Source organism: Mustela erminea, chromosome 6 (assembly GCF_009829155.1).
Source record: "Mustela erminea isolate mMusErm1 chromosome 6, mMusErm1.Pri, whole genome shotgun sequence".
Lineage (NCBI taxonomy): Eukaryota > Metazoa > Chordata > Mammalia > Carnivora > Mustelidae > Mustela > Mustela erminea.
The window spans coordinates 9,504,410-9,518,231 of record NC_045619.1 but is presented as its reverse complement, the minus strand read 5'-3'; the positions used below and the strand labels follow the sequence as shown (position 1 = coordinate 9,518,231).

Here is a 13,822-nt window from a genome sequence, read left to right as displayed (position 1 = left end):
CGCGGGGCTCGATCCCAGGACCCTGAGATCATGACCTGAGCTGAAGGCAGCGGCTTAACCCACTGAGCCACCCAGGCGCCCCTGTAGAGTTTTATATACTAATATTTTTCATTTAACATCACAGGAGAGCAAAATACACTCTTTATAAACACTAATTTCAATGGCTAGCTAGGCCACGATATATGTACCCAAAATGACTGAGATGACCTTCTACTAATCATCCTTAAACAATTTCTAATAATGCTGATAATAGAAACTACCATTTTTTGAGAACTCATGATTTAACTAAGCATGGTGCCAAGTGCTTTTCATTTTTTTTTTTTAAGATTTATTTATTTATTTTAGAGAGAGTGTGTGTGTATGTGCATGTGTGCTCTCTCCCATGGGCAGGGGGGTGGGGTGGGGCACAAGCAGACTTCTGCTGAGCATGGAGCCCAACATGGGGCTCTATCCCATGACCCAGAGATCAAGACCTGAGCTGAAAACAAGAGTTGGGCACTTAACTGACTGAGCCACTCTGGCACCCTCCCTAAGTGCTTTTTATACACTTAATAAGATCCTTATTGTATTCAATTTTATAATAACACCTCTAGGTAGAGACCGCTCACATCCATATTTTATAGAAGAAACCAGAGTCCAGAGAGCTACTTTCCCGGTCTTTGCCATCATAGATAATCCTGTGGGGAGCGTTTCTTGACATTGTCCTGGGGTCAACGTGGTGCTCTGAGAGCAGGCCACTCCTCCACCTCTGAGCTAAGGACAGCAGGGGATCAGGTACCCAACCGCAGAGCCACTACTGCCTGGTCAAAGGCTTCGGTCCACTTGCTGACCGCAGTCCATGCTGGAACCAGGCACTGGAACTCCAGCAAACATCATCCCCATGCTGGGCAGTAACTGGTCGGAACAGGTCATCACTCTTAGAAAGTCTGAACGCAAGACACAAGGAAGTAGATGGGACAGACGCAGAGGCACAGAGGCTGCGCTGGAGAGAAGGCCGCAGGGAGGACCAGAGAAGAAGAGAGGAGGGAAGGCGGGGAGGGGGAGGGGACAGAGGAGGAGGGAGGGAGAGAGAAAGAGGACAGAGGGAGGAAGGGAGAGAGAGATGGGGGAGTGAGGGGTTTGAAGCAGCAGTGGGAAGCGTGGGTAGTTAAGACTAAGAAGCTGGGTCCCCGCAATGGTGGGGTGACTAGTTAGGAGCCGCGGGGACCATGACCGGACAATGAACGGTAGTTAGTTAACATTCGTGAAGGGTGCTGAGGCACAGCTAGGGCTACAGATCCCCTCCTTGGCCTTCCGCCTCCCCACCCCTCCTCACACTCCTTGGCACCCCTTGGAATATATTCTAGGAATATATTCTAACTAATATCTAATTATAAAAAACAAACAAGAAATTAAGATCACTAACATACAATGTAGCTATTGACAACAGAGCATGTGTATCATTGATAAAGAAACATACACGGTGAGGGCACGTGATCAAAATTTCCTGCTGATATAGGATACGTGATCAAAACAGTGTGGAAACCAGTCCCCTGGGAGGGAGAATCTAGGTTTCGGAGGGAATGTGTGGGCTTGGGTTCCAATCTCGGTTCAGTCATTTGCAAACTGTGTGGCCCTGGCTGACTTAGTGACCTGGACTCCGTTTCCCTTCCCGGGGGTGTAAAACAGGGACAGCTGCGTGTGCCTGCCATGCGCATTGCTATAAAGCTGGGGTACAGCCGGGCCTCCTGGAGCTGAGCGTGATCAGTGGGCAAACGCCCACCGTCTTTCCTTACCTTGCCACTGAGGGGGTGTCTCTCAGAGCGGACCACGTTGCCCACCATGTCACAGAAGTTCACCCCGTTTGGAAGCCTGTTTGGTATGGCGCTGTTAAATGATGTGTACTGGTACAGTTCTGCCAAGAGATTTTTGTGGGCTATTTTCTGAAACAAAAAGAATATGGAAATAAGGTTTGCCATTTGATGGTTTAAAACTAATAATAAGATACCTTCCCCATTTTATCACAAAGATGACATAACCACTTTTTACAACGCTGAAAAAAAGTGGGGGTGCATTCATGACCCCAGCACCTCTTACCACACCCCTATTTGTGTTATTTTTATTTTCCCTTTCAGGCTTTGAGCAGCTGTATACTAATGGGTATGTGTAACTTCACTCACTTTACAAAACATAAACACACGCACATTCTTTTATGCCCTGCTCTCTCCACTTCAGATTTTCCATGTTGCTACACTGTCTTCAACTTTATCACTTAAGATAATAGATCCTTCTGGGGGGCCTGGGTGGCTCAGTTGCTAAGCGTCTGCCTTCAACTCAGGTCATGATCCCAGGGTCCTGGGATCAAGACCCACATTGGGCTCCCTGCTCACCAGGAGGCCTGCTTTCCCTCTCCCACTCCCCCTGCTTGTGTTTCTGCTCTCTCTCTCTCTGTCAAATAAATAAAATCTTTCCAGGGGTGCCTGGGTGGCTCAGTGGGTTAAAACCTCTGCCTTCGGCTCAGGTCATGATCCCAGGGTCCTGGGATCAAGCCCTGCATCGGGCTCTCTGCTCATCGGGGAGCCTGCTTCCTCCTCCTCTCTCTCTCTGCCTGCCTCTCTGCTTACTTGTGATCTGTCTGTCAAATAAATAGATAAAATCTTAAAAAAAAAATCTTTCAAAAAAAAAAATCTTAAAAAAAAAGATAATAGATCCTGTTAAGGAGATGTGCTATCATTTAATTAACTACTCACTGATGACCTCTAATTGATATTATCATCATTAATGATCAGAGCATAGAGCTTCCTTCCTTTTGGGTTTATTTACTTAGAAAGATTTTCTGAAAGAAGCAATATAATAACCAAAAAATAGATGAAAAGACAGAAAATTGGAAAGAGGAAATTGATCGCCATTACCCAAGGCACCTATTGGAAATGTTCTGTGGGATCAAGAAACTTTCTTATCAGCCTATGACATTGGCATTGGCAGTTCCCCGAAGAACTGTTCTGACCCGGACCCAGACCACCTGACCAGCTGTGCCCCCTGGGGCTGGGCCTTCACAACTGCTCGGCCACTGTCAGAGGCAGCATGGCACTTGCGACCCACTGTCGAGCATCGGGCTTTCCACTGCATGGGAATTTCCTAGGCCGAGAAGTGAAAACGTGGTGACAATAATAGGTGGTTTTGTGGGTTCTGGTGTGGTTTGATTATGTATGATGTGGGAGCTCAGCGACCCACTGTCGAGCATCGGGCTTTCCACTGCATGGGAATTTCCTAGGCCGAGAAGTGAAAACGTGGTGACAATAATAGGTGGTTTTGTGGGTTCTGGTGTGGTTTGATTATGTATGATGTGGGAGCTCAGAAGACTCTTCACTGGGGTGGCTTCGAGGTGGGGCCAGACGGCAGCCCCAGAGGCAGCGGCCAGCCCCCACATGGGGCGGGCGGTGGGGGCTCTGCCATCAGCCAGGAGATGATGCTGGACAGGCTGCTGTCAGCTTCCTGTGGTGTCCCAGTGATGGACACCACGTGCACTGGGTGTGAACCAGTCTCTTGGGATGGGGCAGCACCAGGGCTCCTCTGAACTTACCGTTTCTAAGAGGACCCACCTTTTTTTTTTTTTTTTTTTTAAGATTTTATTTATTTGACACACAGAGAGAGAGCAAGAGAGGGAACACAAGCAGGGGGGAGTAGAAGATGGAGAAACGGGCTTCCCGCTGAGCAGGGAGCTGGATGTGGGGCTCAATCCCAGGACCCTGGGATCATGACCCGAGCTGAAGGCAGATGTCTAATGACTGAGCCACCCAAGTACCCGGAGGACCCGCCTTTGATTCTCTACAAAGAAACAGACAAATGACTTCTGAACACTCCTCATTCTACCCCTATGGGGGTGGTATATGAGAAATTTCAGAGTTATTAAGATACCTTAAGATCCTCTAAAAAGGGGCCCCCTGTGGGTCCCCCACCCTGCACCATCACCAGCCAGGTGCCCAGCATGCCCTCCCCAGGAATGAAATCTAATTTTGTGCCCCATGGAAACCAGTCAGAAAGAGACCCAGCAATAGATCCCTTACCCTTTTAGAAATGAAAGGTCTGACGCTCCTGGATTCGGAGCCTCTGCAGATGAACTCTGATTTGCTTCGACTCTTGTCTGCGGAAGAATGGAAGAGAAACAGGATGTGAGTAGCCATGGGGTCTGGCCCCTGCTGTGCGCTAATTATGGCTATGACTGTTCACTCTGCCTGAGCTGCCAGGTGATGGCCACACTGGTAGTCTCACTGGACCCCACCTGCATTTGGTGACTCACTAAGATTCCCCCCACGATGGGTTAGACTTCTTGCCCTGGGAGGAGCAGACAGAGTATGCGCTTGTGAAGGCAGGCTGCCACCCGAATCCAGGCCCGCCTGCAGACAGGCTGTTCCCTTGCTCGCCCCTGAGCCTGTCCCATCTGTAAACTAGGTCCAGTGGCACTTGCCCCACAGGTGGGGACATTATGAAGTTTTAACAAAGGAGTCCGCCCAAATGCCGTGGCGCAGTGCGCCACATAGCAGGCTGTTTCTAAGTGTGCTGTCCTTCCCTCCTAACTTGCCCAACGCTAGCAACTCAGACTCCTTCAGAAGAGGATGAAAACATCCTCAGCTGATATGCTGGATTCCTGATTAACTGCATTTGGGATCCCACAAAACACCAGCAAGGCTATATGAGAAAGGATATTTGCCTCTGTTTCCCAGGCCGTCTTGACTTTTCTCTCTCAAAGCCTTCTTCTCCAACTCATATCTCTCAATTGCCTTCAAAAATCAAAAAGAAAAGGAGCATTAGGGAACTCATGCAGATCTTGGGGTGGGGGGTGTCAGAGAGCAGGCCATTTCTCCTGCTGGTGTGGAAAAGGCCTGGAGCAAAGTTGGTGGCACGCCTCACATTCTCTCCACGGCCACGGCCACCTCGGTGGTGGCCGTTGGTGTCACTGACTGCCCCTGCCCCCACCAAGTGTCAACCACCAGTACATTTTCCTGTGCTGCCTTTCCTCCTGGCTATGCTTCCTCTGTCTATACCTCTGAGGGGTATAGAGTTTGGAATGGGTCCAATCAAGCTCCATGGGTTAAAAGCCATTGTTTAAATCCTCTGTAGGGGGACAATGATATCTACCTTCTCGGGTATTTGTAAGGATCAGATATAAAATACTGAACGCATCTTAAAACACAAGCACAGAGGCTATGAGGTAAGAGTGACTCAATAAAGGGTAATTATTAATATTATTAATCACCATACCCTTGACTTCTCAAGAGATTTCTCTTGATCTCTGACTCTCCCCACCCCAATCCCTTCTTGGGGAAAGAAAAGGAAAGAAAATTGAATGTCAGTGACCCAAAAAGTTGTATTGATTTTCAACCATGAGCTCGGTACCGTTCTTGGATGATAAAGCTAATGAAGAATTAGGACTCTGTGCTCTTGCTTTAGGAGTTTACAATCGATCTGGACACTCACATCTGCACACATGGACCAATTAAGTCCTGAACTGCTACGTTTGGGACTGGAACAAATGAGAGCAGTGTGAGCTGGAGCAATCACAGAGGACTGCCCAGAAGAGGCGGGACACGAGTGTTGGGGGACATGATGAGGCATGTGTCTATTGTGCTTGATACCCTGTGAAATGCCCCTCCAGCTTCCCATCACCTTATCGGAAATTGACATGTGTGCAGCTGTAGGCGGATGGGAAAAAGGGTCACACAGGTAAGTCTGTCAACACTATTGCTCCAAAAAAAGGAGTCCAAGAGGAGGCACAATGAGCGACTTGGATGGGTATAACCCAATGTAGCAAAACAGCAGCATCTCTGAACCTTATTGGGATGCCACTGTAGCCAAGATTGTCTAGGTCTTGCAAGGATGGATGAGATTTGCACAGAGAGAGCGAAAAGGACAGAACAACATTGGAAGAAAAACAAGTTTTAGGGGGAAATGAGGAGACCAGCGTGGGGCTGTTTGCGTTGGAGATGACAGCGGTACCTACAAGTGCCAAGTCAATTCCCGAACCTGGCTGATGGCCAGCACAGCTGGGGAATTACTCACATAGACCAGTTCACTAGAGATGCTCGCTCCTGACATCTGCCTTAGGTCAGGAACTGTTTATTTATGGTGGCGCCTGAATAGTTCTATTTAAATTTTTAAAACCAGTACTATTTTACAAGGTATAAAATCAAATAGTAGAGTCAGAAGTCTCCCTCTTAATTCCCCTACTCCCCACAACACCCTCAGTTCTTGCATACCCTCCATGTTCAAATGAGAGCACATAAAACATACAGTTCTGTGCAATGTTCTTTTTCACTTTTAGGGTTTTTTTTATTTTTTATTTTTTAAGATTTTATTTATTCACTTGATGGAGAGAGACACAGTGAGAAAGGGAACACAAACAGGGAGAGTGAGAGGGGGAGAAACAGGCTTCCTGCCGAGCAGGGAGTCTGATGCGGGGCTCCATCCCAGGACCCCGGGATCATGACCTGAGCCGAAGGCAGACACTTAACGACTAAGCCACCCAGGTGCCCCTTAGGTTTGTTTTGTTTTGTTTTTTTTAAGATTTTATTTATTTATTTGAAAGAGAGTGAGAGAGTGAGCGAGGATGAGCAGGAGGAAGGAACAGAGGAAGAGCGAGAAGCAGACTCCCCACTGGGTAGAGAGCCCAACATGGGACTCGATCCCGACACCCCAAGATCATGACCTGAGCCAAAGGCGGATGTTTAACCGACTGAGCCACCCAGGCTCCCCTCACTTTTAGATTTTAAAAACCTCCCAGGGACGTCTGATGATCAGTTAGGTTTCAGTGTCACTGCTCCAGGTAGCTAGACTATGAGGCTGAAGCACAGGAGAGAAGCTAGAATTTGCAACCGTATCACTCATTCCACAGATATGTCCTGAGCCCCTGCTAAAGGCCAATGCCATGCTCAGGTCAAGTGCAGCAGTGAGCAGTGAAAGCCATCCCTGCCTTCCAAGGGCTTGAGGATTGGTGGGGAGAAGCAAGTGATTATGAGGTGACGGATGCTGCCGTGGGAAGAAACAGGATGCCAGACGTGTGCCCAGAAGGAGCACTGACGCTACTCCTGGGGTCTAAGATGCAGGGAAGGCCTTTCCAGAGTGATGATCTGAGGGCAGAGCGTGGAAGGGGGGAAGACTGGAAAGGAGAGCTAAGAAGAGCTAAGCACGGTTCAGAGAGGAGGGAAACCCACACTGAGCGCAGGGAGGAAGGAAGAGATATAGGACATGGCCGTGGGATGTGGGGCTTCCTCATTTTTTTTTTTTTGTTAAAGATTTTACCTATTTATTTGACAGAGAGAGATCACAAGTAGGCAGAGAGGCAGGCAAAGAGAAGGGAAGGGAAGCAGGCTCCCCGCCGAGCAGAGAGCCTGATGCAGGGCTCGATCCCAGGACCCTGGGACCTTGACCAGAGCTGAAGGCAGAGGCCTTAACCCACTGAGCCACGCAGGTGCCCCTTCCTCATTTATTAGTACACATCAAGAAAGCACTTCTCACGCCCCAGGCACCATGTTAGGTGCCAGCCAGGAGGGCAGCATGGAAGCTGGAGAAACCAGTCTGGCTAAGGGGCTGCCTCTGGAGAAGCAGCCACAGAGTCAAGGCCTGGTGAATAGAGAGCGAGGGAAACCACAGCCAACAGAGGGTGGGCGGGGTAGCCCTGGATGGGCTCTGGGGGCAGAAGGCAGACCCGACAGAGCTGACCAGCTGCTTGGGCAGAGGACAGGAAGGACAGGCAAGGGGTCCCTTCCTCCTAGTCCAAGGAGGACCCGAGGCTGCTCCAGCCAGCCCCTTCCTGCATCCAACTGGCGACAGAGAGCACCCAAGGAGATATGCCCAAGCTGGGCACTCTTGAAAAGCCACTGGATCCTGCTTCTGGGAGCAAAACATTCTTTTCCTGCTTTTAACATTATCATTGGGGGGAAAAAAAATCACAGGACATACAAATACATTTCTGTTGTAAAATACCCAAATACTACAGAATTATTTAGAGTAATAAACGTTTTACTCACCTCCCATCCCCCCCCCACTTTACAGAACTGACTCCATGGATTGTGTGTAACCTTCCAGACTTTTCTCTTACATGTTTGTACATATAGAATGTCCCTCCTGTGAGCCAGGCACTCTTCTCAGCCCTGGTTTAGGGGTCTTGGTGAGTTTTAACTCTTCTAATTCTTGCAACAGCCCCATGAGAACCTTTATTACTGTTATCCTCATTTTCTAGAAAACAGAGATTCACAAAGGTTGAATAATTTGCCTAATGTCACAATGTGAGAAAACAACAGAGCGGGAGTTTAAGGTTGGACAGTCTCACTCTGGAGCCTGTGCCTCTAGGGCTATGCCCTCTCCCACGGACACATGCACACACACAGGTACAAGGCTGCTTAAAGTCCATGCCATCACTCCATACCCCGTGTGTGTTTTGCCTTTACTCACAATTGGTGGGGGAGGGGCCACTGAAACCAGTGGTCTGACTTCGGCATGAGCAAACCAACAGCTTAGCCTCCGTAAAAGGCAATCCATTTTTGGGGCGCCTGGGTGGCTCAGTGGGTTAAAGCCTCTGCCTTCAGCTCAGGTCATGATCCTGGGATCCTGGGGTCCTGGGTCCTAGGGTCCTAGGGTCCTGGGGTCCTGGGATCGAGCCCTGCATCGGGCTCTCTGCTCAGCGGGGAGTCTGCTTCCCTTCCTCTCTCTCTGCCTGCCTCTCTGCCTACTTGTGATCTCTGTCAAATAAATAAATAAAATCTTAAAAAAAAAAAAAAGCAATCCATTTTTACCAAAATTTGACAATTTCAATTCTAGAATCCTACCTGCAGAAATACTTGCGAACAAGCCCCAAGATACACATACGGAAACATTCCCATGTTCACGCTGATGAAAATACCACTGAAATAGTTATCAGTAGGGAACAGTTGAATTTATTACGTCACGATGTGGCATATTCCCTATGGATAAATTCAGCTATGGGCTTTTCAAGATTCCCCAGCATTGGCATGTCTCCCCAGGGGCTCTCCAGGATTACGCAGCCACAAAAAGAAAGGGGCAGGGCAACAGTACGGACTTTGAAGAATCTGCAAGAGATTCTAAAATAATTCTAAAAATGAATAAGGAAAAAAAAAAAAAAGCAGGTTAACAAACAGCCACCAGGGTGGCTCAGTGGGTTAAGCCTCTGCTTTCGGCTCAGGTCATGATCTCAGGGTCCTGGGATCGAGCCCCGAATCAGGCTCTCTGCTTGGCAGGGAGCCTGCTTCCTCCTCTATCTCTGCGTGCCTCTCTGCCTACTTGTGATCTGTCAAATAAATAAATAAAATCTTAAAAAAAAAGAAAACAATAACCCTAAATATGTGTGTTCTATATTTCTAAACGTATAAAAAAAGGTTTTGGAAGGATAGCCACCAAACGACTAATGATGGTCACTTCTAAGGAGGAAAATAGAGCTGGGAGTGAAGTAACTTTCAAAGTTTACTTGTATACTTGTAAATGGTTTGAGCCATTTATTTATTTACTTACTTACTTAAAAGTATTTATTTTTTTAGAAAAAGAGACTGTGTGAGCAGGGGGAGGGGTGCAGGAGGAGGGAAACAGAGAGAGAGGATCCCAAACAGACTCCATGCTGAGCGCTAAGCCCAATGCGGGGCTCGATCTCACAAACCTGAGATCATGACCTGAACAGAAACCAAGAGTTGGACATTCAACTGACTGAGCCACCCAGGCACCCCGGTTTGAATATTTTAGGATAAACATGCATGCCTTGCCACTTAAATTTTAAAAAAGAAAAGAAAAAGGGGGTCACCTGGGTGGCTCAGTTGTTAGGTGTCTGCCTTTGGCTCACATCATGATCCCACGGTACTTGGATCGAGCCCTACATCAGGCTTCCAGCTCGGCGGAAAGCCTGCTTACCCACCCCCCCCAACCCCTCAATCCTCCTGCTTGTGTTCCTTCTCTCGCTGTGTCTCTCTCTGTCAAATAATCCCTCCCCCAAAAAAGACAGACTTGACCTCAAAAGTCAGCACTAGAAAAGTTAGGGGAGGGGGGTGAAGCTGAAATCTGTGGAGACAGTCACCAGCTCAGTGCCCTGGGGACAGAGAAACTTGGTGGAAAGCAAGCTGCCAAGGGTGATTAGGAGATTTAGCTGGAGTAAAGTGGCAGAAAACATTTACAAAAGATACATCTGGTAAAGGACTGTCACCCAAAATATACAAAGAATTCTTAAAACCCAACCAGAAGAAAACAAACAACTCTATCAAAAAATGGGCCAGAGACTTGAACAGACACCCCACTTAAGATGATCGACATATGGCAAGCAGACATATGAAAAGATGTTCAATAGTACATGTCATTAGCAAATTGCAAACTCAAACGACAGGGAGATATCGTTATATACTGATTAGAAGCCAAGATCAGGACACCTGGGTGGCTCAGTTGGTTAAGCAGCTGCCTTTGGCTCAGGTCATGATCCCAGCATCCTGGGTCGAGTCCCGCATCGGGCTCCTTGCTCTGCTTCTCCCTCTGCCTCTGCCTACCACTCTGTCTGCCTGTGCTCACTCACTCTCTCTAACAAAAAACAAAACAAAAAAAAGAACGGCCGAGATCCAGTACACTGACACCACCAAAGGCTGGTGTGGATGGGGAGCAACGGGAGCTCTCATTCGTGGCTTCTGGGAATGCAAAATGGTGCAGCCACGTTGGGAGACATCTTGGCAGTTTCTTACAACATTCAACATACTCTTACCAGATGGCCCAGGAATGGCACTCCTCGCGGTTTACCCAAATGAACTGAAAATATACATCCACACAAAACCCTGCTTCACAGCAGCCTTATGTATAAATGCCCAAACTTGGAAACAACCAAGAGGTGAACAGGTAAATCAACTGTGGTGCATCCAGAGAAAAGGAATACTATTCAAGCGCCAAAAAGAAATGCGCTACCAAGCCATGAAAAGCCATGGTGGAACCTTAAATGTCTATTACTAAGTGCAAGGAGCCAGCGCACTGGAGGTTCTAACTCTAGGAAACTATGGACACAGCAGAAAGTTCAGGGGTCGCCAGGAGACAGCAGCATGAAAAGGAAGAGTACAGAGGATTTTTAGGGCAGTGAGACCCTTCCATATGATACTACAAAGATGGACAGATGTCGTTACACATTTGTCCCAGCTCACAGTATGTGTTAGCACTGAACCGTAATGTAAACAATTTGGGGTCGATAATGATGTGTCCACGCAGGTTCATCAATTGTAACAAATGTAACAAACCTATGGGGAGCTTGTCCATGGGCTGGGACAGGGGAAGAAGGCCAGAACTCTCTACTTTCCGCTCAGTTTTGCTGTGGACCTACAACTCCTCCAAAAAAATAAAGTTTACTAAGTATTAAAATATATCTTTGACATCTCTATTGCGCAAATGTGCTTTCCAACAAATGGAGGAGCCCCCAGGTCCCCTCCTGCCTGGAAGCCTCGTCTTAGCACCCATAACTCACCAGGCTGTTGGCCAACGGTTTGGGACTCAGACTGAGCTCGGCAATCTTTTGGTTCACGCGCCGTAGGGAGCCAATAATGCAGGCTGGTGGGGAGTCTGTAAGGAAACTCTCTGCGTATTGATCACACACGGCCGTGGGGCAGGCTGGCCTAGCTCACTCTCTTTCTGAGCTGTCTCTCTCCACTTAACTTTTTTACAAACATGCACACCTCTTTGATCGTTTTAAATGAGCTGCTTTATGAATTCTAAATGAAAATTAACCATATCCTAGACACCTTGGAAAAGACAAAAAGATTCTTCCATTACACTCCCATGTTAACAACTTCTGTTAGGATCTGGGGAGATTTCCTTCCGGTATTTTTGATATACATACTTTTTTCCTATCATTATAATCTCAGCAAATGTCTATTTTAGGGCTCTGACTTCTCTTCCACTCGTTATTATGATCATTTTCCAAAAAGCTAAATAATCCTACTATTTTAAATGGCATTGTATGAATCTATTTAGAGAACACACCACTTGACTGTTCCATGGTTACTGAATATTTAAGTTGATCGTCGTGTCTTACAATTAAAAATAATGCTGTGATGTACACAGTAAGAGAGCTGTTTCCATATTTTGGATTATTCCTCCAACAGAGATTTTCAGGTGAGGGATGACTGGCTCAGAGGGTATCTTGACCTTGTTTATCACTGTTGAAATCTCTGTTCAGCTCAAGGGCCCCTCTTGTTACCCTCTCTATCTATGCATTTCTTTCTATATTGGCCTCAACCAGTCTAGGATATAGCCTCTGTAGTAGCCCCATAATCCTATCACTCCTCACTGCCTTCACATAAAGCAGGGTCACTCTTACTTCCATTACTCTCAAGGGTTCTCACAGATTGGAGGATACTTGACAAATGAAGATGCCCAGGAGGGACATGACGAATCACAGAAAGTGAAATGGGTTAGTTACATTGAGATGAGTGAGGGATTAAGAAGAAAGAGGGGATATCAGAAAAAGGCCCAGGAAAGTAAGTCCTTGAAGCAGACCCTGATGGGATCACTTGTGCTCATCTTGAGAAGGGATCCTGAGAGGTGCAGACCCAGCCAGCCTGGCTGGCAGCAGCGGGACTTGAAGGTCAACAAGCTCTTGATGAGACAAGACGACCTGGGGTTATTTATAACCCAAAAGGGTTATATGACAAATGAGCTCTAAGGTCCTCCACAGATAGGCTTCTGAGGGTCCCTGGCGGAGAGTTCAGAGTCAGAAGTGAGATGTGGATCAACGAAGGCAGGGCAAGAGAAATCAGATGCTGGAAGAGCCTGGAAGATGCCAGAATGGGCAAACTCGGAGTCCAGGAAGAGGGAGAGGGCCGGTGATGACAAGAGGCGAGGTCAGCTGGGGTGAGAACAACAACAAAGTTGTGTCTGAAGGTCACTTATCTGGGGACAGAGGGCTACACTGGGACTTCTTAGTTGCTATCTATAATTCCTGGGAAGACAGAAGAGAAAGAATGAGAAAATGAAAAAAAAAAAGAATAAGCTTTTTTTTTTTTTTCCCCCTTCTTCTTCCCTAGCCTTTCGACCATTATTTCTAGTACTTCTTCCTCCAGGGCCCTTTCTGATGATCCTAGTAAAATAAACTCAAACCAAACAATCCGTCAGTCTCAACAGATTCTTTCAGAGGACAGGTAGGGCTTAACTGATTGAAAAAATTAACGAGCACATAAGGAAAGGAGCTGATCGTGCGTGACACAGACATAGGCAGTGGTTACCCCTCTGGGGCAGGTGTATTTGGCCTGGATTGTAGACGGCACCATAGAAGGATACTGGGTGGGTTGTCCTCCAGACTCTTCCTCAGGGCGTTCTCCACTGCGTTCCGGGTCATGAGGGAGACGGTCAGGTGCTCATCCATTGGCAACATGGGCAAGGCAGTGACATTGATGACATCCATGTTCCTGAAATAAGCCATTGTCCGGTTTCTCGGAGAAGGACAAAACAGTAACTTTCTGCCTAAGAGCCCCCCATTTCCTACTCCAAGCTTGCTCTCTGTTCAACCAGCCTGCTGGAAATCACAGATAGCATAGAACCATCTTAGAAAACACAACCATGCTCAGCTGGTAAAGTGGGGCTGATGACAAGGCACATGCTACCTGCCACGTGGGGAATGAAGGCCATCATCTGACAAGCCCTTCTGAGCGATTCCAGACATACATACTTTTTTTTTCCTGTTGATGCTCCTCCGCCCCGTTTCCCATGAACACGGTTCTAGTTTTTATTTATTTATTTATTTGACAGAGAGAGAGAGAGGGAGAGAGACAGCAAGAGAGGATACACAAGCAGGGGGAGTGGGAGAGAGAGAAGCAGGCTT

At 47.4% G+C, this 13,822-nt stretch overlaps 1 protein-coding gene across 2 annotated transcripts in view; it reads right to left on the bottom strand.

Moving 5' to 3' along the window:
• Window positions 1-13,423, bottom strand: part of FAM227A (family with sequence similarity 227 member A) — a 77,235-nt gene extending 63,812 nt beyond the window's left edge. For both annotated transcript variants that reach the window (XM_032346272.1, XM_032346273.1), the window contains exons 1-5: window positions 13,282-13,423; window positions 11,471-11,553; window positions 4,691-4,760; window positions 4,047-4,123; window positions 1,776-1,922 (exon numbers count right to left, since the gene is read on the bottom strand). In XM_032346272.1, coding sequence (XP_032202163.1) covers window positions 1,776-1,922; window positions 4,047-4,123; window positions 4,691-4,760; window positions 11,471-11,553; window positions 13,282-13,423 — 519 coding nt within the window. The remainder of the gene's footprint in view (window positions 1-1,775; window positions 1,923-4,046; window positions 4,124-4,690; window positions 4,761-11,470; window positions 11,554-13,281) is intronic.
• Window positions 13,424-13,822: the final 399 nt, after the last annotated feature.